The sequence below is a fragment of the Cervus canadensis genome, chromosome 1 (genome assembly GCF_019320065.1).
Source record: "Cervus canadensis isolate Bull #8, Minnesota chromosome 1, ASM1932006v1, whole genome shotgun sequence".
Classification (NCBI taxonomy): domain Eukaryota; kingdom Metazoa; phylum Chordata; class Mammalia; order Artiodactyla; family Cervidae; genus Cervus; species Cervus canadensis.
In genome coordinates this window covers 110,328,798-110,353,432 of record NC_057386.1, presented here as the reverse complement: position 1 = coordinate 110,353,432, position 24,635 = coordinate 110,328,798, and the positions used below count along the sequence as shown (strand labels likewise).

The window sequence follows — 24,635 nt, the reverse complement described above, 5'->3', positions numbered from 1 at the left end:
TTTTAGAAGCATCGCTGCTGTGGAAGTGGGACAGGAGAGGGGCAGGCCTAGAGGTGCAGAGACCAGTTAGGAGCATGATGCACGGCGCAAGAGAGGGGTGTTGGTAACCATGATAATGGAGCATTCTTCGGGACGTGAGGACTGGGGGGCAGCGAGGGAACTCCCAAAGTGGAGAGTGCCGTCTAGGCTTCAGGCTTAGGCCTCTGGGTGAGTGGGGTGCCCTTCACCGAAATGGGGTGGGGCCTCTCCCTGAGTGGCCTGGGCCTGGGGGGCCGGCCGGGGCCCAGGGCCTGGTGAGCCCTGCCTGCACAAGTGAGATGGGTCAGGCCGCCTGAAGATGCCTCTGCTCTGCCTCCTCTCCTGTCTGGCCCAGGGTCAACCGGATGCACATCAGTCCGGACAACCGCAATGCCATCCACCCCGGGGACCGCATCCTGGAGATCAACGGGGCCCCCGTGCGCACGCTCCGCGTGGAGGAGGTACCGTGCATCCTCGGCGGGGGTGGTGGACCATGAACAGACCCTTTTTGTCTTGCCACTGAGCCTGTGAGCACTGGTGACCCCCTCTGTCGGCCTGGCTTGTTCCCAGGGCAGCAGGAATGGCTGGCCAGGTGGGGGAACTGCCAGGGTGTGGGCAGAGGGCACGGTGTGGCCAGTGGCCACAGCGGGCTCTGGTCCTCTGGCCTGACAGTGGGTGGCCCGTGATGGGATGCCCTGCGGGGCCCGCCTCACACTGCTCCCGGCCGCAGGTGGAAGAGGCCATCAGCCAGACGAGCCAGACGCTGCAGCTCCTGATCGAGCATGACCCGGTCTCCCAGCGCCTGGACCAGCTGCGGCTGGATGCACAGCTCTCTCCCCGTGCGCAGAATGACAGACACGCGAACACCCTCAGCCCCCCGGACACCAAGGAGAACCTGGAGGGGACGCTGAGGAGACGCTCCCTGAGGTGCCCCGTCCTGCCCTGGCTCTGTGCTGCCCCACACCCAGCTCTCGGACGAGTGGAGCTGGCTCTCTGAGGCCAGCAGAGTTAGGAAGGGAGCCAGCTGGCCAGGGGCAGGCAGTGAGGACTGTGCTGACCCAGCGCCCCCGCGGATAACCGTTCACAGCCAGGGCCCATGCGTGACCTGACCCAGCTGTCTGCCAGCTTTCCCTGGAAACCAGAGTGTAGTTGCTAAGTCATGTCCGACTCTTTGCGACCCCATGGACTGTTCCCTGCCAGGCTCTCCTGTCCATGGGATTGTCCAGGCAAGAATACTGAAGTAGGTTGCCATTTCCTTCTCCAGGAGAAGCCAGAGGGTCAGGCCCCGTCCACTGAACTCTGAGCTGGGCAGGAGGCAGCGGTGCTGGATCCCAAAGGGTAGCAAGGCCTGTGGGGAAAGCGTGGGGTGCCGAGGCTGGACACGGGGCACAGATAAGTGTGGATAAGGACATTGAAAACCAGAAAGAGAGATGAATGCACAAGGGGGGACCAGAAATCCCTTCTTCAGGAAGTCAGAGTGACAGTCACCAACCATTGGGTGCTCTTTAACAGTGTCACAAACAGTGGCTTTTTTGCTGTAAAAATCATACGCATTTATTAAAGTTCAGGAAATGCAGGCAGGTACTACAAAGATGTCCCATTTGCTCCTGTTTTGGGTGGTACTGGGCTGTTGCTCTAAGCCAGTCGGGGCCTTAAATCAGACAGACATGGAAGGTGGTGGATTCCCATCAACCCATTGACAGTGTTGCCCGCTGGTGGAGTCTAGTCCTTCACTCCGGGTGAGAGGTGCTCAGGGTTCCCGCTTTGCGGGTGGTTTTCCCATGCTTACACAGACTCCGGATGTCTGCCGCCCCCAGACGACACCTCTGTCTGATGTCAGAGTCCCTTTCCCCCATCACAGCACTCTGGCTGCAGACATTGGAAAGACCGGGGTGGCCCTGAGGTTCCTGCCTCCAGGCTTCCGTGCTGGGTCTCTGAGGCCTGCCGCGTCCCCACCCTCATCCGTCCTCCTCTTCTGCAGGCGCAGTAACAGCATCTCCAAGTCCCCCGGCCCCAGCTCCCCCAAGGAGCCGCTCCTGCTCAGCCGTGACATCAGCCGCTCAGAGTCCCTGCGCTGCTCCAGTAGCTGCTCACAGCAGATCTTTCGGCCCTGCGACCTGATCCACGGCGAGGTCCTGGGGAAGGGCTTCTTCGGGCAGGCCATCAAGGTGAGCGCCGCGCCGCCCTGCTGCCCCCCAGCCCTCCCACCCACCTCTGGGGATTTCTCATCACCTGCCCTCCCAGGCCACCTGAAGGCAGTGTTGCTCCTGGTGTGAGCTTGGGGGACCTGGAGCCCCGGGTGGGACCAGGTCACCTGTGGCCCCCCCATCTCCAGTCAGTGAGTGTTTCTAGGTGCCCAGAGGCCTCGGTGTGGGAGTGGCTCCTGCCTCCCTGCTGAACAGTCTCAGGGACTAACCTCTCTCTCTCTCTCTCCTCCTCCTCCTCTGCTGAGAGCTGGGAGGGGGGGTCAGGTAAGCCATGTGTCTCAGCCTTTGGGGCCATGGGGCTGGAGAGCTTCCTCCCAACCCCCCAGCTCCCTGGTGCATGTCTGTGGCACTGACCCTCTTGCCCCCCAGACTCCTATTCCCCAAGAGACACGCTCCTGGGTCAGATGACCAGAACCCCCGCTTGGCTTGGCAGCGCCCTTCCCCCCGCTCCCCCATCACGTCCCTTTTGTGGGTTCTCGCCTCTCCTCTGTGCATGCCCAGCTCTCCAGGGAGAAAGGTGTGCTCCCGTCTGAGGCCCATGCTGTGTGTTCCGCACTTGATCTGTCAGTCTGATCCGGCCGATGACTTCAGTGTGTCCTCCAGGGGATGGGATGGCCAGCGACAGATCTGCGCACAGCTCCCCGGGAGGGCCTGTGTTCTCTGCACTAGTAACAGTCACCCTCCTTTTAGGTGACGCACAAAGCCACAGGCAAAGTGATGGTCATGAAGGAGCTGATCCGGTGTGATGAGGAGACGCAGAAGACGTTTCTAACTGAGGTAGGAAGCGGGGTGGTGGCTAGGAGTTTGTGTCACTGTTGAAAGAGGGAAATTGATACTAAAGAATGACTTCAAAAAAAAAAGAATGACTTCAATCCCAGCTTTCAGCACCAAAAAAAAAAAAAAAAGATCTGAAGAGGAAGCTTAGTTTGGAGTCATCACTTTCTTAAGGCAGAACAGACCATTAGAGAAATGTCCCTGCCCCTCCCCGTGTAAATGACGGCACATTATTTGTACGAAAAACACTGAGGACAGCACGAGCCGGTACAGTGAGGTGTGCTTACAGAGCTCGTGGAGTGTGGGGTGAGCACGGACGCTTTAGAGCAGCTGGGCAAGCCTGGCGCCTTGGTGTCCTTGCCTGCTGCCCCACAGCGTGCTGCCCTCCTGGTCTCCACCTCACGCTGGGGCCCTGCCTCTCCAGTTCCCCAGATGTAGCTCCTGGAAAGGCACGGTCCCAGGCACGAGGCCTAGGAGGCTGTCCCCATCCACGTGGGTGTTTCTTCCCCAGCACCCGAGACAGAAGGGGGGAGACACGGGGCACGTGTGTCACGCTGACTCCCTGGAGGGAAGGGGTGCGGAAGCAACCGGGCCCCGCCCTCGTGGCCTCCCCGCCCTGCAGGTGAAGGTGATGCGCAGCCTGGACCACCCCAACGTGCTCAAGTTCATCGGCGTGCTGTACAAGGACAAGAAGCTGAACCTGCTGACGGAGTACATCGAGGGGGGCACGCTGAAGGACTTCCTGCGCAGCGCGGTGAGCCCAGCACCCCCAGAGCCCCCGAGAGCCTTGGGGCTCATCAGGGGGGCCCCTGTGTCACCACTGCTCTGGAGCCACAGTGGTCAGTCAGGGAGACCCGCTGCCTTGCCTGCAAGGGGCCATGGTGGGTGGCACTGGGCGTAGGTAGGGAGGGTTTACTGTGGATCACGTAGACCCACGGGGCCTGGACCACCAGTAGAACAAGGCCCAGCGGCCTCTGACGGGACTTCCTCCATCCTGCAGGACCCGTTCCCCTGGCAGCAGAAGGTCAGGTTTGCCAAAGGCATCGCCTCTGGAATGGTGAGTCCTGCCGACAGCCAGCAGAGTGGGTCTGGGAGAAGCTTGGATAGGCATCTGCTGAGGCCGGCGCGTGGCTGCTTAGTAAGGGTTAGCAGTGACGAGAGAGGAGCTGAGATCGAGGAGGCCAGAAGGAAAAGGCAGGCATGCACCATCTTGGGGGCAGGCGGCACAGGAGAGGTGTGGGCTCCCCCTGAGGAGGGCAGCAGGCAGGTTGGAGCATGTGAGCAACTCCAGGAGCCCAAGGGAGGGAACCGGTGTTGTGGGTGGGTGGGGGGTCCTTCCACTCTTACTGAGGAAGGGAAGGGAAAGGAAGTGACTCCTGCGTGATGACAAGAGCCAGAGGCGGAGGCCTGGATGGGGAAATGGCAAATACAGACTAGTTTGGACACATGAGAGTAGGAAGAGGGAGAGGTTAAAGTCAGAGCGCTGAGATAAGAAGATGTGGTATATACACACAGTGGAGTATGACTCAGCCACGAAAAGGATGAAATAGGGCCGTTCGCCACTGTGGACGGACCTAGAGATTGTCACACTGCGTGAAGTAAGCGAGACACAGAAAGACAAACACATGACCCTGCTTCTCTGTGGGGTGTGAAAAAGCGGTGCAGATGAACCTGTGCACAGAAGGGAAGCAGAGCCACAGAGGGGGAAAACAAGCTCGTGGCTGTCACGGGGGACGCGGGGGAGGGATAAATTGGGAGGTTGAAACCAACATATGTACACTACTATATGTAAAACAGGTCACTATTAAGAACGTACTGAATAGTACAGGGAAGTCTCAGTACTCTGTAATGACCTATACAGGAAAAGAATCTAAAAAAGAGTGGATATATGTATATGTGTAATTGATTCACTGCAATACACCTGAAACTAACACAGCATTATAGATCAACTACACGTCAATAATTTTTTTTTTTTTTAAGTGAGAGCACTGAATGCTAACCACTAGACCACAGGGAAAGTGTGGACAGAGAGGGAAGTGTGTGTTGGGAGCACAGATCCAGCTGGGCCAGGAGGTGGCCACTTCCCCTTTCACAGCAGGAAGGATCCAGGGTGGCTAAAGCCAGAGACTGGGTGGGGGTGGCCTAGATCTGAGTAAAGTAGGTAGGGGCAGGGGGAGCTCACCAGGGCCCAGGGAGTCGGGAACTTGAGGACAGAGCAGCCCCTGGGTTGGGATCGGTAAATAGAGGCTGCTGGGCAGGAGATGGCGGCAGGGAGAGGGGAAGCCGTCGGCTTCTGTTGACACTGGGATGAGGAGTGACGGCAGGAGGGCCCTGGAGTCCCGGTTGGGTTCTGAAGCTGGCATGGGGGCGTGGGAGTGTCCTGGGGGAACAGCGGGTTTTGGGGCCCCCGAGGCTCAGAGTCAGCTTCCAGCCGATTGACTGGCGGTGGGCCTCAGCTCCTACCTCTGGTTCCAGGCCTATTTGCATTCCATGTGTATCATCCACCGGGATCTGAACTCGCACAACTGCCTCATCAAGCTGGTACGTGCCCCCAGGGCGGCCCTCCTGGCTCCCTTGTTGCCAGCAGGACTGCCTGGCCCCTCTGGCTTTGGACCAGAGGTATTGCCTCGGGCTCCTGTCTTCTGGGGGATCCCCGCACACGGCAGACAAACCCCACCTCCTCCCAGTAGCAGCCTTTGAAATCCTGTGGTTGGAAGTGACTTAAAGTTCCTCAACTGTTTGTAGAGCCCCATCACTTTTCCTGGTTTTGCCCTGTGTTGGGGAAGACAGCTCCCCAAAGGCTCCATTTTGCAGCTGTGGCACCTGAAGCCTCAGCCGGAGGCCACAGAGCTCCCAAATTCACAGGGAAGGATGTGGGGCAGCCTCCCTCTCCCCGGGTGGTCACCTCTGGTTGTTACAGTGTTACTCCTGTTGACTTGCAGTGTGGCTTCCTGGGTGTCCACTCACTGGCCCTGGCCATGCCCTCTGGACTCACACCAAACAGTCTTAATCCCTTTTCCACATGACTGCCTTGTAGCTATTTGAAGAGCTTATGTCCCCTTCGCCCCCCACTCCCACGGAAGGCCTGTATCTTGTCTTTTTCTGTCTTATCCTGGTTCCAGCTTTAAATGAGAACAAGGCAGGATGAGAAAAAAAGCAAAACAAAAGAAATCCTCTGTTCTGCCTCTTGAGTTCCACTCTCCAAGTCCCAGGCTCCAGGGCCTCTGCTGAGAACACCCTCTGGGTCTGGGGGTGTCTGCCCTGCAGAGCACGCAGACTGAGAAAACACCATGCCCCGTATGTCAAGACACCCCTTGGTCATATGCCTCTTCTCTCTTTCTCTTGGGACTGTCCCGTCCCCGCCCCATCGTCCCCCCCCACCCCGGGCTGACCTGACCCTTGTGCTCTCAGGACAAGACCGTGGTGGTGGCTGACTTTGGGCTGTCACGGCTCATAGTCGAGGAGAGAAAGAAGACCCCTGTGGAGAAGGCCACCGCCAAGAAGCGTACCTTACGCAAGAGCGACCGCAAGAAGCGCTACACGGTGGTGGGGAACCCCTACTGGATGGCCCCCGAGATGCTGAACGGTCAGTCCTGCTGCCCTGGCGGGGAGGTGGGGCCGCGTCTCGCAGCAGAGCCCCAGGGTGGGTAGGCCAGGTACCTGAAGCCGGGGGTGCACAGTTTTCATCTTGTGCCAGACTAGAGCTTGAAGACGCCTTCCTCCCTGAGAGCAGGCCTGCAGGCTGGCTGGTGCCCCGTCCTGGGCCCATGCTGAGGTCTGACCGCAGCTCCTGTGCCCCAAGGGGTAGCTGAGCGCTCAGGTGCTTTATTTAGTGCCTGTTCTCTCTCTGCTGAGAACTGAAGTGTGCTGCCCCCTCGTGGCTGAGGCGCAAACCAGCCTGAGATGCTGGCCAGGACTCCTTAGCCCGATAGGGCCGTGAGACTGCAGAAGTGGTCCACTGCAACTGTTTCTGAGGCCTTCAGTGCAGAGAGCACACAGGAGGCAGTGTCAGAGTCCAGGCGCACCCTGACCCAGTTCTCTCTCACTGTCCTATGCAGCTTCACCCTGGGCAGTGTTGTTTCATGGGCTCTCTCTGAGGCTGCCTGAGGAGAGGTGGTTTTCAGACGGGCCCGTCCCCACAGCCTTAGGGGCCCCCCGACAGAACCTCTCCTGGCCCTGGCTCTTGGCTCTGACCTGACCTGGCTGCAGACTCAGTGCAGAGCAGAGACAGGACCAGACCTAACAGCCTGCTCTCCCGTGTTTCCGAAGGAAAGAGCTACGACGAGACAGTGGACGTCTTCTCTTTTGGGATCGTCCTCTGTGAGGTGAGCCCCAGCGCGGAGGCCAGGCCTGAGGCAGCAGACCTGGCAGCCCGGCCCCCCAGTCAGAACGGGGGCTCCTCCTCCTAGGATGAGTAGTGCCACAGAGTCAGCAGGAGTGGAGGGCCGTGTCGGTTATCACGGGTCTGTGGACACATTGGAGTCTCGTTGTTTTAAAAATATCGTTCACTCTAACGGAAATCAGTTGAGCATCTACGGTTTGCAGAGCCCTGAGCTGGCGCCAGAGGGCTTCAGACATGAATCAGATCCAGTGCCTCCCTTCTCAGGGCCTGACTCCAGCAGGAGGCTCGGACAGAAGGGGACTGAGCGGGGCGGGGTGGGGCCATGTGGAAGCCGCCCTCCAGAGGCCGGTCGGGGCTCCTCCAGACCCTCAGTGAGCAGACTCTGTCAGGAGACAAGCCTGCATTAGCAAGATATGGAGAGACGGAGGGTGCAGCCCTCTCTGCTTGTTTTTTACCTCCTTCCTCTTCTGTTTATTTGACTGCGTCTGGCCTTAGTTACAGCACGTAGTCTTCCCTTGAGTCGCAGCTCTAGAGTGCAGGCTCAGTGGTTGCGGCTCACGGGCTTGGTTGCCCCGCAGCATGTGGGATCTTAGTTCCCTAAGCAGAATTGAACCTGCCTCCCTGCATTGCCAGACGGATTCTCAACCACTGGAGCACCAGGGAAGTCCCCCTGCCTCCCGCTTCTGACCATCCCTCCTGTCCTGTCCCCACACCGGCACCCCCCTCCCCCACCACATGGCTGCACCGTCCCTGACCACTGTCTTTCCACCTGCAGATAATCGGGCAGGTGTATGCAGATCCTGACTGCCTGCCCCGAACACTGGACTTCGGCCTCAACGTGAAGCTCTTCTGGGAGAAGTTTGTGCCTACAGACTGCCCCCCAGCCTTCTTCCCCCTGGCCGCCATCTGCTGCAGACTGGAGCCTGAGAGCAGGTTGGAGTCCACTCCCCTCGCCCAGCCCGCATGGTCCTGGGATGCTCACCCCAGTCCTCAGCCATCGCCACACCATTCCCAGGCACGGGGGTGCAAAAGCCTTGAGCTCGAGGATGTGGCCATCAACCACAGAGGCCCCCTGACGACCCCGACGTGTCAGTTGGCAGGGAGGAAGACAGGGGTGTTGTAGCAAGTGACCCAGAAGCAGCGTTAAACCTTAACAGCAGGAAATTCACCCCAACCTGTATACCGTGTAAACCTGTATACCATGCTAACAGTGCCTTCAAGTTTCCGTATTCCCATGTCCATGTCCAAACACATTTTTTTTATAGTTTTCCTAAATAGAGAAAAGTTTGACATTTTGCTCTGCATTTTTGTCACTACCCAGTATTCCAGGTTATCATTTCTGTTGACTGTGAAATTCACTAGGAGACTGTAGGAACAGACACGTGTAGGTGCTCAGGTTTTTCCAGCTTCTCCTTACAATAGGTATTACAATGAGCATCTTTATGCATTAGCCAATTTTTTCCTTTAAAGAAATCTTTTTAAAATTATCTTTAGTATATGAGAACATGTATTTAATATGTGAGAAAGTGACAGATGCTATGGAAAAAGGACGCAAGCCAAGCAAAAAGAGTTGTTCAAGGTATAAGTTACCATCTTTTTTTTTTTATTTTATTTATTTATATGGCTGTTCCCGGCCTTAGCTGCAGCATGTGGGATCAAGTTCCCTGACCGGGGATTGAACCCTGGCCCCCTGCATTGGGAGCACAGAGTCTTAGCCGCTAGACCACCAGGGAAGTCCCAAGTTACCATCTTTAAGATGGTGCTCAGAGTAGGTCTTGCCAAGAAGGCAACAAGATGTTTAAGCAATCCGAGAAGGAGATGGGGGAGTGGACCTGAGCTGTCTCCAGGGCAGTAGGAGCCAGGCATTCGCTCTCTCCATGGGGTGAGCTGCCAAGTCTGTGAGAAGCCCCTCCCGGGGCAGATCCCGTCCATGTGGAAACGACTTTCAGTCTCAGGACTGAAAGGATCTTTAAAAGGGCACTTAGTCCAAACCCACCTGTGATGATTGCATTTTCTCTGAGACCTGGAAGGGGCTTTTCTTCTGGACTTCGTTTTCAAGCCGCCCCTTTGAGCCAGACCCACCTCTCCCTGTGTTATCACCTCTCATCTTTGCAACAGCCTGTGCAGTCATATGACTGTGTTTCCTACCAAGGCACACCAAGGTTAAGGGCTTGCCCAAGGTCAGACACCCAGGAAGTGGTGGAGCCCCAGGCCCGGGGGAGCCTTCTGTGCCACCTCACTGCCCGGCCCCACCCCTGTGACTCACCTGTCTCCTCCTCCTCTTTCTAGACCGGCATTCTCCAAGCTGGAGGACTGCTTTGAGGCACTGTCCCTATACCTGGGGGAGCTGGGCATCCCTCTGCCTGCAGAGCTGGAGGAGCTGGACCACACCGTGAGCGTGCAGTATGGCCTGATCCGGGACTCACCTCCGTAGCCCTGGCCCAACCCCCTTCCGGGGGGCATCCCCCAGCCAGCACTGCCCCCTCTGCGCCCATCCCTGCTTCGGGCAGGGCCGGCCAGGCCTCCCGGGGATCGGCAGCTCATTCAGAAGCAGGACTGGCCATCCTCCTATGTCCCCGGAGGCAAGCAGGCACAGCACCGGGAAACGTCCCCGCGGGTCCTGGAGCCCGGTTACTGTCTGTAAATCCAACACTCGCCTGGAAGCTGTGAAGAAAACAAGCAAAGCCTGGTCCCTGAGCCAGGAGGAGTCTGTTACTCGTGACCACTCGGGAGCCCCCTGGCAGTGGATTCCCGGAGGCCCTTGCTGACACTAACCAGCACACCCTGGACCTGCTGGGCAGGCTCCCAGGTGCACCGCCGGCGGCCCTGACGCCTCTGGTTCCGCCTGTGCAGGAGGACTTCTCGTGGAGTGTGGCAGAGAGTGCGGCCCTCCGAGGACGGGAAGCGACCGCGGTGCTCCCCGGCCCTGGCGCGTCCCGCCCTCCCCTGGGCAGCGTTGAGGGGGTGGGCTGTAAAGCGTCTCCTGGTCGGTTTGTGGTGGGTCCGGCCAGGAGTCAGGAGCAGGGCTGGTTTCTGTTCGCCTCCTGGGCCCCGGGGCCACATCGAGGGGGAGCCTCCACTGTGTTCTCACACTGAGCTCCAGACTGGCGGGGAACTCGTGTGTGCACCTGTCCTGCCGGCGGTGGCGGCAAGCGCAGGAGGCGGCCAGGCTGAAGGCAGAGGCCCCGCCCTCGAAAGCCCTGCTGTCCTGGCTGCTGTCATTTGCACGCTCACGTGCGCTTCATCCAGGAGCCCGGGATTGTGCCAGGCAGGCTCTGGAGGACACTGGCTAGTGGCAGGCCCAGCGTGTGGAGTGTGGGGTGAACTTGCAGCATATTTAACAAGTGAGGAGTGGGTTTGGGACCTTACTGCGGCGTGTGTGGTTGTGCTGGGGGCAGGGGCGGCTGGGTGACGCGGGAGAAGGCGGTTGCCGTTCAGACTGTCTTGGTGGTGTACCTGTGGGGGTGATACGTGAAACGCTGTACATAGACCTGATGAGCTGCGGGACTAGGTGTTGCCTCTGGCCAGTCTCCTTGCTGTCGCGGCCCTGCCTAGGTGTGGAGTGTGCGGGCTCTCTCGCCCTGGGCTCCCGGCAGCAGGGAGTGCGGCTGGTGCCGCCTCGGCGGTCCCCGCAGGAGTTGGGGGTGGTGGGCCCAAGCCGGGCCGTGGAGCAGACCAAATAAATTAAGCAGTTAACATGACGGTGCGGAGAGTGAGACTGTGACTTGCGGCCTGGCCCAGGGAGACGCACGTGGAGGGCGCCCTGGCCACTCTGAGCCCCGGCCTCGTGACCCCACAGCAGGGCTGCGCGTGCTCTGACCCCACCTCTGCACACAGACACCAGCCTGCTCCAGGGGACGTGAGCGGCCCGCCCTCCGCCATCCGCGCGCTCCCCCAGCCCGGCCGTCCGAGTCCTCTCTGCAGGGCCGGGTGCCACCTTAAGGGAGGGAGGAAATGTGTGCCCGCCACCCCTGCCCCTGGTGTGTCCTTCCAAGAGCTCGAGAGGAGACCTGTTTCTTGCGTCTGCACACGGGGCCTGTGGGGTGCCGGCTGGGCCAGGTGATGTGATCTGGCTCGCGAGATCCTGGGCACAGCACAAGTCCACAGACCCAAAGGTGGCTTCTCCCGAAGCTGGCTGGAGTCAGGGCCACGATCTGGCTCCTGGAAAAACACGCGCTAGGGTGCCCCTTGCTGGCAGCCATATAGAGGTGACTAGATACAGGCAGAGGTCACCCTGGGTGTCCTAGAGGCTGAGAACCTGTTGCGAAATCCTTGCTAAAAAGCCCCAAAAAACTGCCATTGGTAGCTTCCGCTGGAGCCCTAGGAGTCACCCTGCGAGGACCTCCCTCGGCCAGAGCAGCTCCTGGGAGCCCATCCCCCCTCTGCACACCCATCCCCCCACCCTGTCTCCAGCCCCTCCCTAACCTCTAAAGAATGCTGGGGGGAGAGGGTCTGCAGTGACTGGCTGCCCTCTGCCAAGCCGCACAGCCTCCTTCCTGCAGCTTCGACCCGAGAGGCTCTCCTGGTGACGACGCTCCAGTTACCAACCACCCAGCCGCTGCCCCCGGTGTGGGCCAAAGGGGAGGACAGACAGCCGAGCTCGCCCGCAGGTGCTGACAAGGTAACCAAACACTTCCCAACTTTGAGGAGGAGTGTCCTGACACCCACAAAAACTTGGCAGTAGGGATTTTTTTTTTTTTTAATTTATTTATGTTGAGTCAAATGCAGAGCAATTTCCTGCACTTTTATTTGCAGGTGTCAGAATGAGGTATATAAAAACAGGTACACAGAAATGCTTTTATAGAAAAGTAGAAACCGGTAATGTTCTCTTCTGCATCATGACCAACAACAGACCCCCTGAGGCCTGGATCCCCTCAGCAGGTCACTTCTGGGAACAGCCTGCTGGAGAGACAGGGCCCCACAAACCTGGCCTCCGTGAAGGGCGGTGACAGGGCTTTGGGAAGGAAGCTCTGGACAGGTTAGCCCTGCTGAGGCCCCCCAAGTGTGCCGTCAGGGCCTCGAGGCTGACCGTGCCGGCAGCTTCCTCTTGGAACCTGAGCGTCACTCCCTTCGGGCCTGCTCTGTCCAAGGAACCGTCAGGAACCCTCAGAACCCTCCCAGTGGGTCTCTGACTGTCTCACAAGTTAGGGGTCGTGACCCTCATCCTACTTCCCCACAGGAAGGTGTGGTCCTGAGTCCTTCCATCACCGAGGCCCCGCCCTCAGCATCATTCCTGCAGGTCAGCTGGCTGCTGTCTCAGCCCTGAGGAATGCAGAGCGGTCACTGCACCCTGAAGGGAGGCCGTCGGTCAGGGGTGCCCCGGGCCCACTCAGGTCCTGGGGGCTGAGGCAGCTGTGGACCCTTCGCCCTCCTCCTCAGTGGAATGTTCAGTGCTGTCCTTCCTTTCGGAACAGGAAGAGCCCCGGGGCCCTGGGCCCGGCCCGCAGTCCTCAAGGCACATCACTGCCAGCAGCCTCCGCCTGGATCCTCTTCTCAACCCACAGTGCTAACTTTCGTACAGACTTGTTTCCATTTCTCAGAAATGGTCAGAGGGGGACTGTGTCCCAAATACTGAAAAAACTAAATACATTTTCTAAACACCGCCTCTCGACCTGTGAATAACAGCGCACGCCACTCAGACCCACAGCGAGCACGTGGGGAGGCTGAGGCTGAGGCCACCTTGCACAACGAAGCACAGGGGAGCTGGGGAAGCCCCCTGTCTGTCCCTGCTTTGGTTCCGGGGCACAGGAAGCCCCTGTCACAGCGCTGCTGCGGGGGCTGCCGCTGTCCCCATCCGTGGGCAAAACCCTGCTCCATGGTATGGAGAGAGAGCCTTGGCAGGACCCTACCCAGCCTCGCTCTCAGCCCACAGTGCCACCTGCTCCTGTCTTTGGGTTCAAACAGAAAAAGTGGGGGGTTTCAACCACAACAGAAGGTGTAGATCCTCCCAGCTGTGGGGGGGCGGGGGTAGGTGGTCCTGCACCAGTGTCTGCAATGGGCTCCTGCCCATCGTGGGGGGCGCTCAGGCACCTGGAGTGCCCGCCTGGCCCATGAGGGGGGCACTGCCCTCCTGGAGGTCGACTGGAGTCTGGCTGGCGTGAACCACAACGGTCTTCTCATCCACGATCTCACAGGCGGGGTTGGCGAAGGCAGACAAGGGCAGGGTGATCCGCTGCAACTCCCGCTCGCACACTTTCTGCTCGTGCTGGGCTTTCAGGTCCTTGCCCCTGGCGGGAGAAGAGGGAGGCGTCAGGCTGTGACGCCTGCACAGTCTGCTCGTGGCCAGCACCCTGAGGCCCGGCAGGGGCTGGCCACAGTCACAGCCAGGCAGGGCTGTTCTGCCAGGCTGCCTTAACTCAGCAAGGAGCCCCTAAACCTCGTCTGTGAGATGGGGGTGACCGCAGCACCAACCTCACACAGCTGCAGTGGGGCTCAGTGAAGATGGTGGGGACGAAAGAGACCCTTAAAGTAAAATGGAGTTTTGCTTTTTCAGCCCGAGGCACCACAGGACCCAGAAAAACCCTCAGCCCGCACCCATAAAGCTGCCCAGAAAACTGACCTGACCATCCTGTTCTGAGACGCCTCATCAGAAAGTCTCGGAAGGTGTGAGCTCTGGCTGGAAACAGGGACCATCCCCTTCCCAGAAGGTGTGAGCCCTGGCTACAAAGAGGGACCACCCCTCCGAGTGCAGTGGGCAAGGAGCCTCTGAGGGCTGCTCAGGTCAACGGGAAACAAGGACACCAGGCCCATGGGGCCCCTGGGTGTTCACGGGCCTTCTCCTGGCACTTCTCAGGCTGAGGTGTTACCCCATTTTATTCACGTGAAGTGCTCACTCCATGCTGAGGGCTTTACGTGCATTACCTCACTTCACTCTGAACCCTAACAGTTAGGTCTTATCGTTCATTTTATAGATGAGGAAGTGAGTCCAGAGACGCTGAACTCTCCAAATGACACGGTGGGCTCAAGCCCAAGTCTGTTGGATTCTGGCTGATGCTCAAGAGAAGTTCTGACCTTACCAGGGTCACCCCCTACAAAAAGGATAGGGCAGGGCCTCACCCACCCAGTCTTCCAGCTTGTGCATGTCAGGCCCGCCCCATTGGACCGGCCACACCCACTGCAAGCCAAAGGGTGTGGTGTGTGCCTGGCATACTGCACGCCAAAACCCAGGTCAGCATCCTCTAACAGCGATCAGACACGTGGGCTCAGCTGTCAGAGGAAATCTTCCCAGAAGGAGCCCATCCCGAAGAGGCCCTGAAGCAAGTAGCTGATGGATGACCTGGTGCGGCAAACAGGCCTGCCTCAGAGTCCCCAGGGAGACAGCTGAGAGCAGACGGATGACACAGCTATCGCCCAGGGAGGTGCAAAGACAAAGGTTTCCAGAAACACAACGCTGAGGACACGGGCACTGGAGGGGAAAGAGCAGGTGCCTCCCAACTGCCTTTAAATCACCCAGTTCTCTGCCCCTGGCCCAGCCCAGCCTGGGCTGTGTGACACTCGGCCTTGGGGAGCCTTGGTTTCATCATCTGTGAAATGGGAATGATACCTGACTCCAAATATGATGATGAAAGTCAAAGTGAAGTCACTCCGTCGTGTCCGACTCTTTGCGACCCCATGGACTGTAGCCTACCAGGCTCCTCCGTCCATGGGGTTTTCCAGGCAAGACTACTGAATGGGAAAGCATTTCGAAAACCATGGGACTGCTATAAAGCTCACAGGGGGCTGTTGTGATTTGCCCTAAAGGTGATGTGACTCACCAGGCAACGTTATCTTAATCTGGGTTCCCACGGGAACTCTCCTACTGGACAGCCAGGGTGAGTGTTGTTTATGTGACCCCGACCACTGCCCTCCGCTTTAGGCATTAAGCTTCATCATCCTGTGAAACAGGGAGCTGGACTTGAGAACCTCCAGGGCCCCTAACGTCCTGTGAGATCCCGAGCGTGACGTGGGCGCCACGTCCCCCTGCTCCTCACTGTCGGGTCACAGACAGCACACCTACATGCTCATGCCACCCAAGACTTGGAGGGCCAAGTCTCTGCGTGTAAGCCTGCAGCTCCTGCCCATCCTCATCGCGCTCTGCACTGGACACCCCGAGCCCCCAGAGGGGCTGAGGAGGGCCACGGGGACACGACTGCCTGGAACAAGCGCACCCCCGCTCACGGCCCGAGATTCGCTCTGCTTCTGGGCGCTTCTCGGTTACGGCCACTGCCACGGACAAGAGAACACCTCTACCTCCAGCGTACAACAGAAAACTGCAGTCTGCCCATGTCAGGAGAAACTTGGAAAGTCTGGGTTTAGTTCTATTAAGGAAGAGTCCCTTGGACTGCAAGGAGATCAAAACAGTCAATCATAAGGGAAATCAACCCTCAATATTCATTGGAAGGACTGATATTGAAGCTGAAGCCCCAATACTGTGGCCACCTGATGTGAAGAGCCGACTCGTTGGAAAAGACCCTGACGCTGGGAAAGATTGAGGACAGGAGAAGGGGGCGACAGAAGATGAGATGGTTGGATGGCATCTCAACGGACATGAGTTTGAGCAAACTCTGGGAGATAGTGAAGGAGAGGGAGGCCTGGTGTGCTGTAGTCCACGGGGTTGCAAAGAGATGCGACCAAGCGACTGAACAACCAGGGAGCCCACAAACAAGCCAGCAGAGAACCAAAGGCCATTTACAAAAGTAGCAGAGTATGTGCCCAGAGCCTTGTGCCAAGGCCTGAATTTCAAAACCTAAGAGGCTGGAGGAAGCAGGAACTCCTGCTTCCCAAGGACCCCTAAGGTGCCAGGAAATGGCCTTCCCACCGTCCATCCTGAGAAGGGTCACCTGTGCACCGGCTGGATGCCGCACCCTTTGTACATGCATCATCTTTGTCTCATTTCTACCCAGCACTGCGTGTCATCCACATTTTACAGCCGAAGAAACTGAGGCTTTCCTCAACTGCCTCCTTTACCAAGCATCTGGCTGTGGTCAGTCAGGCTGTTGATAATGGTCAGGTTGCATCATACACAAGTCTTGAGGGGGGAAAAATCAATATGGATTAATGGGGCAGAGCTGGGCTTGAAGCTCAGCCAAGGGTAAATGCAATGAGCAGGTGCCGGGACAAGTCCGGATGGCAATCTCTTCCATTTAGAAGCCTCAAAACACACTCAGCCCTGCATGCCTCCTGCTAACGGCTCCTGTGAGTCCTAGAGGTGCCATGGCGGCCCCCAGCTCCTTCTGGGGTCTCAGAGAGGCCACCAGGATGCCTGCACTGACCGTCAGGCAGCTCAGCCCCTTCTCACCACCTGTGAGGTGGGGGGATGGCCCAGGCTGTTGTCTGACAGCCAGGAAAGAACAAAAGACTCATTCACTAACTCAGTTCCTCTCCTGGGCAGGCGGAGGAGTTGCTGGCTGACAGTTTTCCCCTTGCCTTTTTATCAGAGCCAGAGCACAGACACTCGTTCGGGGCAGGGAACTGCAGGCTGGCCCCCTGAACCAGACAACCAGGACAGAGGCCCGCCAGGCTGAGCCCTTGCCCACTCCCACCTGCCTCCCTTCCTCCCTGAGGGGGAAGCCTGGTGTCTGCCCGCCCCTCCCGGCCAGGGGAAGACTCCCTCCCACTAGCCTCCTGGCCCTTGGAAGGGTTCAGAGCTTGCAGGAATTCTATCCTGACTGCTCCAGGGTCAGGCCTGGTAGCTGGGCTGGCCAGAAAGCAAGCATGTACGGAGCTGCTGCCTGTATCTGACATCCTCTTGCTGGGTGACAGAGGCACTCGAGACCTCCTTCAGGCAACAGAGGCTGCCACATTATTATGTAACTCTGGGCCACCGCTCTCATCCCTGTCAGAAGTGGCGCTGTGCCACACTGCTGCCAGGGCAAGTTCCTCAAGGCAGCCAAGGTCAGGGATACCAACTGTCTGCCCAGACTACACTCATTTCATCGTCACAACAAACCTATGCGGCATCTACTAGGATCTCTGTTTCAGGAACAGGATAGCAGAAGTGGAGAGGCTCCATCATTTATTCACGCAGAGGGCGGATTTGGGATCTGAACCTAGTACTGCCTGCGACCACCACCAAGTAATACTGTCTTTAGGAAATGTTAGAGCTGGGCGGATCATCGCTAACCTGCCCCATGCTATTCTACACGTGAGGGAAGCAGAGAAGGTAAATGACTTGTCCACTGTCACACCCAGAACTGCTCACAGTTCCAGAACCAGATCCTGGTTCTTCTGACTTTTAAGCCCAGCTGTTATAGTTTGAAAGTTTCTGTTTTATTTTGAAAGGTTCTGTGCGTGTTCACTCAGTCATGTCTTAACTCTTTTGCAACCCCATAGACTACAGTCTGCCAGGCTCCTCAGTCCATGGGATTTCCCAGGCAAGAATACTTTGCCATTTCCTCCTCCAGGGGATCTTCCCAACCCAGAGATTGAACTTGGGTCTCCTGCATTGGCAGGAGGAGTCTTTACCACTGAGCCACCTGGGAAGCTTGCGACTGTCTTATGCAATCCAAAGCGAATTGGCACGAAGCTCCTGAGCCTTGCTGGACTTTTGGAAGACACTGGCAATCCTTATTGGCCATGTAGCTTGGACACACTGCTGAACTCCTCTCAGTCTCAGCTCCTCGCTGTGAAATGGTGTAAAAGTGGTCCTTCTAGTGTGGTCCTGCGGCTTTGGTGCTATCATCAGGGAAGGACACTCAGTGGGTCTCCCTGACAAAGTCCAGGTGGCTGTAGTGGTTATTTAACCTGATTGGTGTTCTGCTGTCTACATGTAATAGTTAAGGGTAACCTGGGGTGGGTATGGGTGTGCTGGAGAGGGGACACCGCTCCATGGAACAGACGAGAAAAGGAGGTGCAGAGAAGTGGGAGGACCTGCGCTCAACAGCACTTTCCAGGACACTGTTCTGTGACTCTGGGGAGAGAGTGGGAGCTGAGCGTTTGCCTCCAGCCCACATGCGGTTTCCTGTTGTACAGGCTGTGCTTGGGGCACTTTTGCTGAGGAAAGGGGTGGTCTGGTGGTTAGTGATGAGGAGTCTGGTGACTCGGTGCCTCGCCCTGAGATTACAGGAAAGAAAATATAGGCTCTCGGGGCACTCCCGTGACAGCCTAGAGGAGCAGATCTAGAAGAAAAAGGCGTGGCTTCCTCGTCCGGCCTGAGAACTGAGTTCGCGATTAAGGACATTTAACAGTCAGTTCAAGCACCTGGAGGCCTGGACACTGTCACAGGACTGGAGGCAAGCCCAGTACTATCCAGTGGCTGAGGAGGAAATATTTCAACAGCTAGACTCAGCCAACAGGGTTTGGGTCTGAGCTGCGAACTGTAACCAGGGCCTCCCCATCACTCCCCCTAACTCCCTGAATTGACCAACAGGTGCCCCTGAACCTGCCCCAGCCACTATCGCACTGAGGGCAGCGACCTTATGCTAGGGGACAGGAGACCCTCTCAGGTCAACACGTCCCCTCTCTGAACCTGTGCTTCCTGAATCACAGAAGATCAGAGAAGTGATGGAGCCTGGAGAGTGCAAGTGCAGTGTGCCCACATTTTACAGAAAAGAGAAACAACTATGGTTTACTGACCTCCTTCTTTGGTCCAGGAAGTCAAGTATCTCAGCAACAGCCATGGCCTGGAGTAGGAAATAGAACCACGCTGCCTGAAGTCATGCAGATTGCTAGTCAGTGGCAGGACTGAGACTTAGCTCCACCAAATGCTAGGTGTGTGACCTCAAACAAGTCTCAGTTTCCTTATCTGTAAATATCATTGACCTTATCGGGGTGATTGTGAGGACTGAGTTAAAGCACACATATCATTTGAAGCAGTACCTGGCCTTCAGAAATACTGCTGCTAGAACTGATATTATTCTTACCAACATGTCCCCTTTTCCATCTGTAAAATGAGGCTGACTACAACACTCTAGAGACAACTCGATTTTAATACTGGATGACCCGCGGGGGCTGTGGTCCTCACCACTGGAAAACGCAGGCCACCACATCACTTCCTTTATAGGAAGCCTTCCCAGACCACAGAAAAGAAATATCACAGATACTCAGGAATGGAAGTCAAAGCCCCTGATTTTTGCCCAACATTTTGTAAATAATCTTCCCAGAGTCAACCAGTGCTGGAAAAATGGGCACAACTTGATTATCATCATGCACTCCAACTCCCTTCCTTCCTCCTGTCCTAGAGGAGATCCCACTGCTTACAGCTCAGGACATTTAAGCCCCAACTGCAAAAGCAGTGGCTGGGAACCTTTTCTAGGAGCATAATTTTATAACACAGAAAGAATTCAATCTCCCAGTCCCTGCAATGAGAGCCCAGCCTCATTTCTGAAAGACCACCCAGTTCCACAGCAGACATGCTTCCACACCAGACAGCAGGGAATGTCGGTGTCAAGAGAGCTGGATGTGACTCCAGCCACTCCCAGGCAGTATAATCTTGAGCAAGTTCGTTCACCTCACCTATACAATGGGGAGTAAGAATCCCTACCTCATCAGGCTTGCTAGGTGAAGAGTAAAGGCACCAAAGATGAAGGTTTGTCCAAGGTCACCTGGTGAAAACTAGAACCAAGTCTTTGCACCCAATACCTCCCTTCCTCTACATGGAAGAATGCCACAAAGGAGTCTGGTTTGATTTTGTGTACCTTCCTCTCCTCTCTCACCGAGCCCAGAAAAGAAGCTACTGACCTCTTGTAGGTGTAGCCAAGGACGATTCCAGCTCCAATAACGATGATGATCACCATCATGGTGATGCCCAGCACGTAGCCTGCCAAGGACAGGACACAAAGTCCCGTTAGCTCCACCCCAGATAATCAGCAAATATTTCTCCTTGAATTTCACAAGGACAGAGGCAGGCAGTCATACCCAGGGGTCCCAGGTCCTTTTTCTCCTTGGAGTTCACCCGCACCCGCTGGCTGATCCCAATCACTGGCTGCACTGCTGCAGCCTCGCTCCGGGCAGGCAGGGCGTTGGCAGGAGCAAACACTTCATCTCCTGGCACTTCAGCGGCCTCCTCAGTTCCTGTTGTGGAGGTTGGCAGGCCCTGGGAAATGGTATCTGGAGGTGAAGTGGGAAAACAGCTCTCATCAGACAGGGGCCTGAGTGTGGGGGAAGCGGAGTGGGCCCACCTTAGAATGCACTGTACACGCTGAAATCAAGACCTAGGGGCAAGATCTGGCCTAAAGGCTGCACCACAGCTGGAACAAGACAAAGAAGGCTGTGAGAAAGGGCCTCACCTGCCTCCCACGTCTTCATATTCACAAATTCTTGCCGTCTTCCAAGGCCCAGCTCAGCTCTGCTCCAGGGGTACCCCCTCTATGCCAAGAGGCAATGCGTGACTCCTCTAAACAGCTCACATTTGCTGAGCCCACACTTTATGCCAATCTCTATGTTACATGCTTACATATCCCATTTAATCCTAGAGAATCGTCCTTGCTGCCCTGGGAGCCACAAGCTGCACTCTGGAGTCTCAAGAAACTTGGATTTAAATCTGGACCCTGCCACTGCGTTTGGTAAGTCGCTGAACTTCTCTCTGAATCTTAGATCCCCCAAACTGGGTGGAGGGGGGCTGTGAAAGAGTGCCTAGCACACAGCAGATACTACACAAACACCGACGGGCGTAAACACCGAGGGGCGAGCTAAGGGCGTGGACCAACGACGCACTTCTCCGGGGCTCCCCCAGAGGCGTTCAGGGCACCGAGCTCGGCCGAGGGGCGGGGCCTAACCGCCCACGGTTGTTTACTAGGCGCTGGAGGAGAATGAGCTCATTCCGGGCGGCGGCGCCGGCCAATGAGCTTCGGGTCCCGCGGCCTGGAGACAGCCCTGGCCAATCGGACGGCGCGGGGCGGGGCGGGGCCGGCCGGCGTCGCGCGGCCGCACGTGCGCGGCGGGTGCAGCAACAGCTCCTGGGAAGCCCTGGGCCCGGGGTCCGGGGCGGGTACCTGGGCAAAGCAGGTCCTCGCAAGGTCGCTTCTCAGGAGCTCCAGCCTCGCGGCTGACGTAGCACCAGGGCCCGCGCGGGTCCTGGTCCGGGTTCCGGCAGTAGCTGTGGTTGCCGGCGCCTGAGAGGGGAGAGAAGGCAGCATGGGCCCGGGTTGGGACACGGCCGCCGCCAGCCCGCCCGCCCGCCCGCCGCCCGGGACGGGCACTCACCCGACTCTGGGGCAAATGCCAGGCCGCTCTGCGCGTCCAGCCAGTTGAGGCAGAGGTGGCCTGGCGCGGGGGAGGGCTGATCCGCCCGGTACAGGTGGCCGTTATCCCAGAAGCAGCCTATGAGGAGGAGGAGCCCCCCGACAGGACACTGAGTGGCCGGCAGGGAGCCCGGGCCCACCCCTGCTGGGAGACCTTGCCCTCACGTGGAAAACCCCGCCTGCCTCGCTGGGCTGTTGTGAGGCCGGAAAGAGAAGGGAGGGCGGGCGAGTGAAGAGCCCCAGCCGGTGCCCGGCCCCCTCTGCTCAGTGTTGGCTTTTTTCTTTTCTTTTTTAAGCCGGAAAGCACTGCATAAGTGCAAGGCGTTGTTGCTCTGGAACTTGTGACCACTTTGGAGGAAGATGCGGGGGGAGTCCTGGGTTCAGGACCCTCTGTGGAGACGGTGGGAGTTTTGGGTCGGGGTGGGGGGCGGCAGGACCGAAAATCCATCCTTGTGTTGTCATTCCATGTTATATAAACTCTGGTGTTCTTGTCTCCGTGGATGAGGCCACACTTTCACAGGCAGCATTCCCTCCCAAGAGAATCCTACAAAGGCCTTTATATCCAGTCAGGCACAGGAGAGCCTCAAATGGAGGGAACCTGCCTAATTGCTGCCTGGATGTGACTCCAAACTCCCACTCCCCTCAGCAGGAGGCCCGCAGGAAGGGGCTGGGTAACGAGGGCCAGCGCTCTGGAGACACTCCCAAAGCCCCCCGAAAAGAACAGGACTTAGGAGTGGAGGAGATGAGCCCCCAGGTTCCATCCACTCATGAGCCAACAGCAAGAAAAAGAAAAGAGAAAGTGGTTACTTGCCTTTGTTCTTAATGGCAAAGATGGAGCTGCAAGCTCCAGGCAGGGAAAGGAGAAGGAAAAAAACAAAACCAACAAAGCTTTCATGGGACAACAGGAACCTGCTACAAGCTCCGTTTCCTGTCGTCTTCCTGCTCGGGAAATAGGAAGCTTCACCCTTTCTGCCTCATTAAGTTGCTGCAGAAAGGAAAGGTGGTAATCTCACCTCCAGCTCCATAGGCTTCTGCCAGGAGCATGTTGCTGACGAGGATTGTTCGCACCCAGGCCAACAGCATCCTCACCTCCTTCGTCCTGCAGGTGACTGACCAACCAGAGTCCAGCCGGGGTCCCCCTAGGCGGCGGCTCTGCCTCCCGTTCCCAGCCTGGCAGTCAGACCTGCTCTTGTTATGCGCTTCTGGTAAACAGCCTCTCTTTAGAACTGGGAGCTTCCAGCAAGCTTGCTGCAGCGAGGTGGTTTTTTTATTTTTTTTTTTTTTCCGGCTGAAAGGCGCCCCCTGGGTCCTAAGCCTCCTATGCCATGCTCATCACTTTGCCCTGAGTCAAGAGAGGAACTCAGCCAAGCGGAAAGAGGCAGAAAAGTTCAGGTCATGCTTAGCAGTGGTTCAGCGTGAGACATGCACTGGCTGCATCCCCGGGGCCTTTCTTCTCTTCTTTTTACATTTGTGTGAGTACATAAAGAATAATTTTGTCAAGAGGCATCTCTGGGGGTTGGGGGCTCAGGGAGCTTGGAATTACAGTCAGTAAGGCAGAACCACTTAGAACATGTTAGCTACACAACTCGGAGGAACTCGAGACTGGATGGGGCACAGGCAAGAGAATCCAGGTGGAAGCAGCTCTTTATACCCATTCTTGAAAAAAAGAAAAGGGCCTTGTGGTTTATACATGTTTATAAACACTGACTCTTAGTGTAACTTTGCCAGAGTCATATCAGTCACATTCTTTTGCTTCTCTTTGGGGCTTGGGGGTGTCATATATAGTAGGAGCCCACTAGGGGTCTCTTTAGTTGGAAACACATGTCCTGCAGACATTGGGACATTTGCTCAGCTATGTTTAATAGCCTGGCCTTTGTACCAGCCATGAATTCATATAGAGGAAGTTTAGGAAAATGGTTGCCCTTTCCCCACCCCCACCCTGTGGGAAATCCATCTGCAGCGATTTATATCCATTATTAAACCTCACCACATCCACACGCCTGAGACCTTTTGGAGTTAGGCAACACGGCCCTCTTCCTGTCTGGCTGGCAGCGCCTGTTCCCAGGCAGGCTCAATAAACTGAGGGATGGAGCAGAGTGATTCGCCAAGACTACCTTGTGACTCAGGCGAATCTCAAAATAGAAATGGGAGATGGTTTCCATCTGAGGGCTTGCATCTAGCAGGCAGTAATTTAGGGAGGAGGGGAACAAAAAAACTTTACTACATAAGTTTCAGACGTTTTCTCAAGGAAGAAAGCTAATGTTAAGCCTAGTAATGTGAAGTGAATTTGAATTCACTACACTCAGATTCAGACATGGCAAGGGCAGAGGGATGAATTGAGTTTACTCTTTGTAGAAGTTTGGTGACAGTGGGTTCCGTCCATCCATCAGATAAGACACATTGCTTTGTCTTTGCAGTTGCTCTCCCATCTCTACACAAGCTTCTGGTCCTCTGACACCCGATTTGGGAGTCTTGTTTGGGAATAACAGACATAAATACACAGATATGCCAAATTCTTATTCTTTAATAATTCTAACATATTCAGGGATCTTTTTTAAACACTTTTAATTAATTTTACAAAAATTTTAAGAACCTCCTACAAGTACATGTTAGTTAAGGTTCTGTATACTGAAATACTGAGAAGATATCTGTGAACAAAATATTTGAAATATCTGCCTTCATGGAGCTTACCTTCTAGTTTAAAAAGACAAATGACAAGTCTGTAAAAACGTCAGGTGGTCTTAAGTGTTATGAAAAAAAGTGAAGCTGGGTAAGAGAGGGAGAGTAAGGAGGTGGTACCTCACTTGCTGAAGAAAACTTACACTGTTTTCAAGGAGGATATTTTTACAGGGAAAAGGCTGAAGGGGAAGTTCATTGCTCAGTTTTCCTTGTGAGTCCCAAGTCCTCTTACACCACTGCAAGAGATGTGTGATACATATTCTATTTCATTACATACACTATGTCAGCTTGGGAAAATGAGAATGCAGCTCTGATTTCAGAGTAGCAGGAGGTTCTTGCGGACTGATCCCTCAGCATCTCATCCGTTGCCTTTGTAAGCAGTGCGCTCTCAGTTATTGTCTGATGAAATGCTCCTCCCAGGACTCTGAAGGGCTGCTTCCGCCAGATCACGATACC

The 24,635-nt window shown here is 56.4% G+C and overlaps 2 protein-coding genes and 1 non-coding gene across 6 annotated transcripts in view; 1 reads left to right on the top strand and 2 right to left on the bottom strand.

Annotated features, from left to right (window-relative positions):
* Window positions 1-11,042, top strand: part of LIMK2 (LIM domain kinase 2) — a 52,858-nt gene extending 41,816 nt beyond the window's left edge. For all 3 annotated transcript variants that reach the window (XM_043436092.1, XM_043436098.1, XM_043436099.1), the window contains 11 exons: window positions 374-479; window positions 749-945; window positions 2,000-2,186; window positions 2,916-3,002; window positions 3,622-3,753; window positions 4,000-4,056; window positions 5,475-5,540; window positions 6,411-6,585; window positions 7,269-7,324; window positions 8,117-8,274; window positions 9,631-11,042. In XM_043436092.1, coding sequence (XP_043292027.1) covers window positions 374-479; window positions 749-945; window positions 2,000-2,186; window positions 2,916-3,002; window positions 3,622-3,753; window positions 4,000-4,056; window positions 5,475-5,540; window positions 6,411-6,585; window positions 7,269-7,324; window positions 8,117-8,274; window positions 9,631-9,775 — 1,366 coding nt within the window. In that variant the 3' untranslated portion in view covers window positions 9,776-11,042. The remainder of the gene's footprint in view (window positions 1-373; window positions 480-748; window positions 946-1,999; window positions 2,187-2,915; window positions 3,003-3,621; window positions 3,754-3,999; window positions 4,057-5,474; window positions 5,541-6,410; window positions 6,586-7,268; window positions 7,325-8,116; window positions 8,275-9,630) is intronic.
* TRNAG-CCC lies at window positions 9,002-9,074 on the bottom strand. The gene has a single exon. It is a non-coding gene; the product is annotated as a tRNA-Gly (tRNA).
* A 1,022-nt stretch (window positions 11,043-12,064) lies between the features above and the next one.
* Window positions 12,065-22,741, bottom strand: PIK3IP1 (phosphoinositide-3-kinase interacting protein 1). 2 transcript variants are annotated; one of them, XM_043436117.1, is made up of 7 exons: window positions 22,514-22,725; window positions 21,463-21,579; window positions 21,252-21,371; window positions 20,176-20,367; window positions 19,999-20,077; window positions 18,895-18,941; window positions 13,411-13,568 (listed from the first exon to the last, which is right to left on the bottom strand). In XM_043436117.1, the coding sequence occupies exons 1-7, from the start codon at window positions 22,581-22,583 to the stop codon at window positions 13,555-13,557; spliced, it is 639 nt and encodes a 212-aa protein (XP_043292052.1). In that variant the 5' UTR covers window positions 22,584-22,725; the 3' UTR covers window positions 13,411-13,554. The 2 variants fall into 2 exon arrangements, with proteins under 2 accessions (XP_043292044.1, XP_043292052.1); XM_043436109.1 differs by lacking the exon at window positions 18,895-18,941 and having other exon boundaries at window positions 12,065-13,568; window positions 22,514-22,741.
* Between the last annotated feature and the right edge of the window lie 1,894 nt (window positions 22,742-24,635).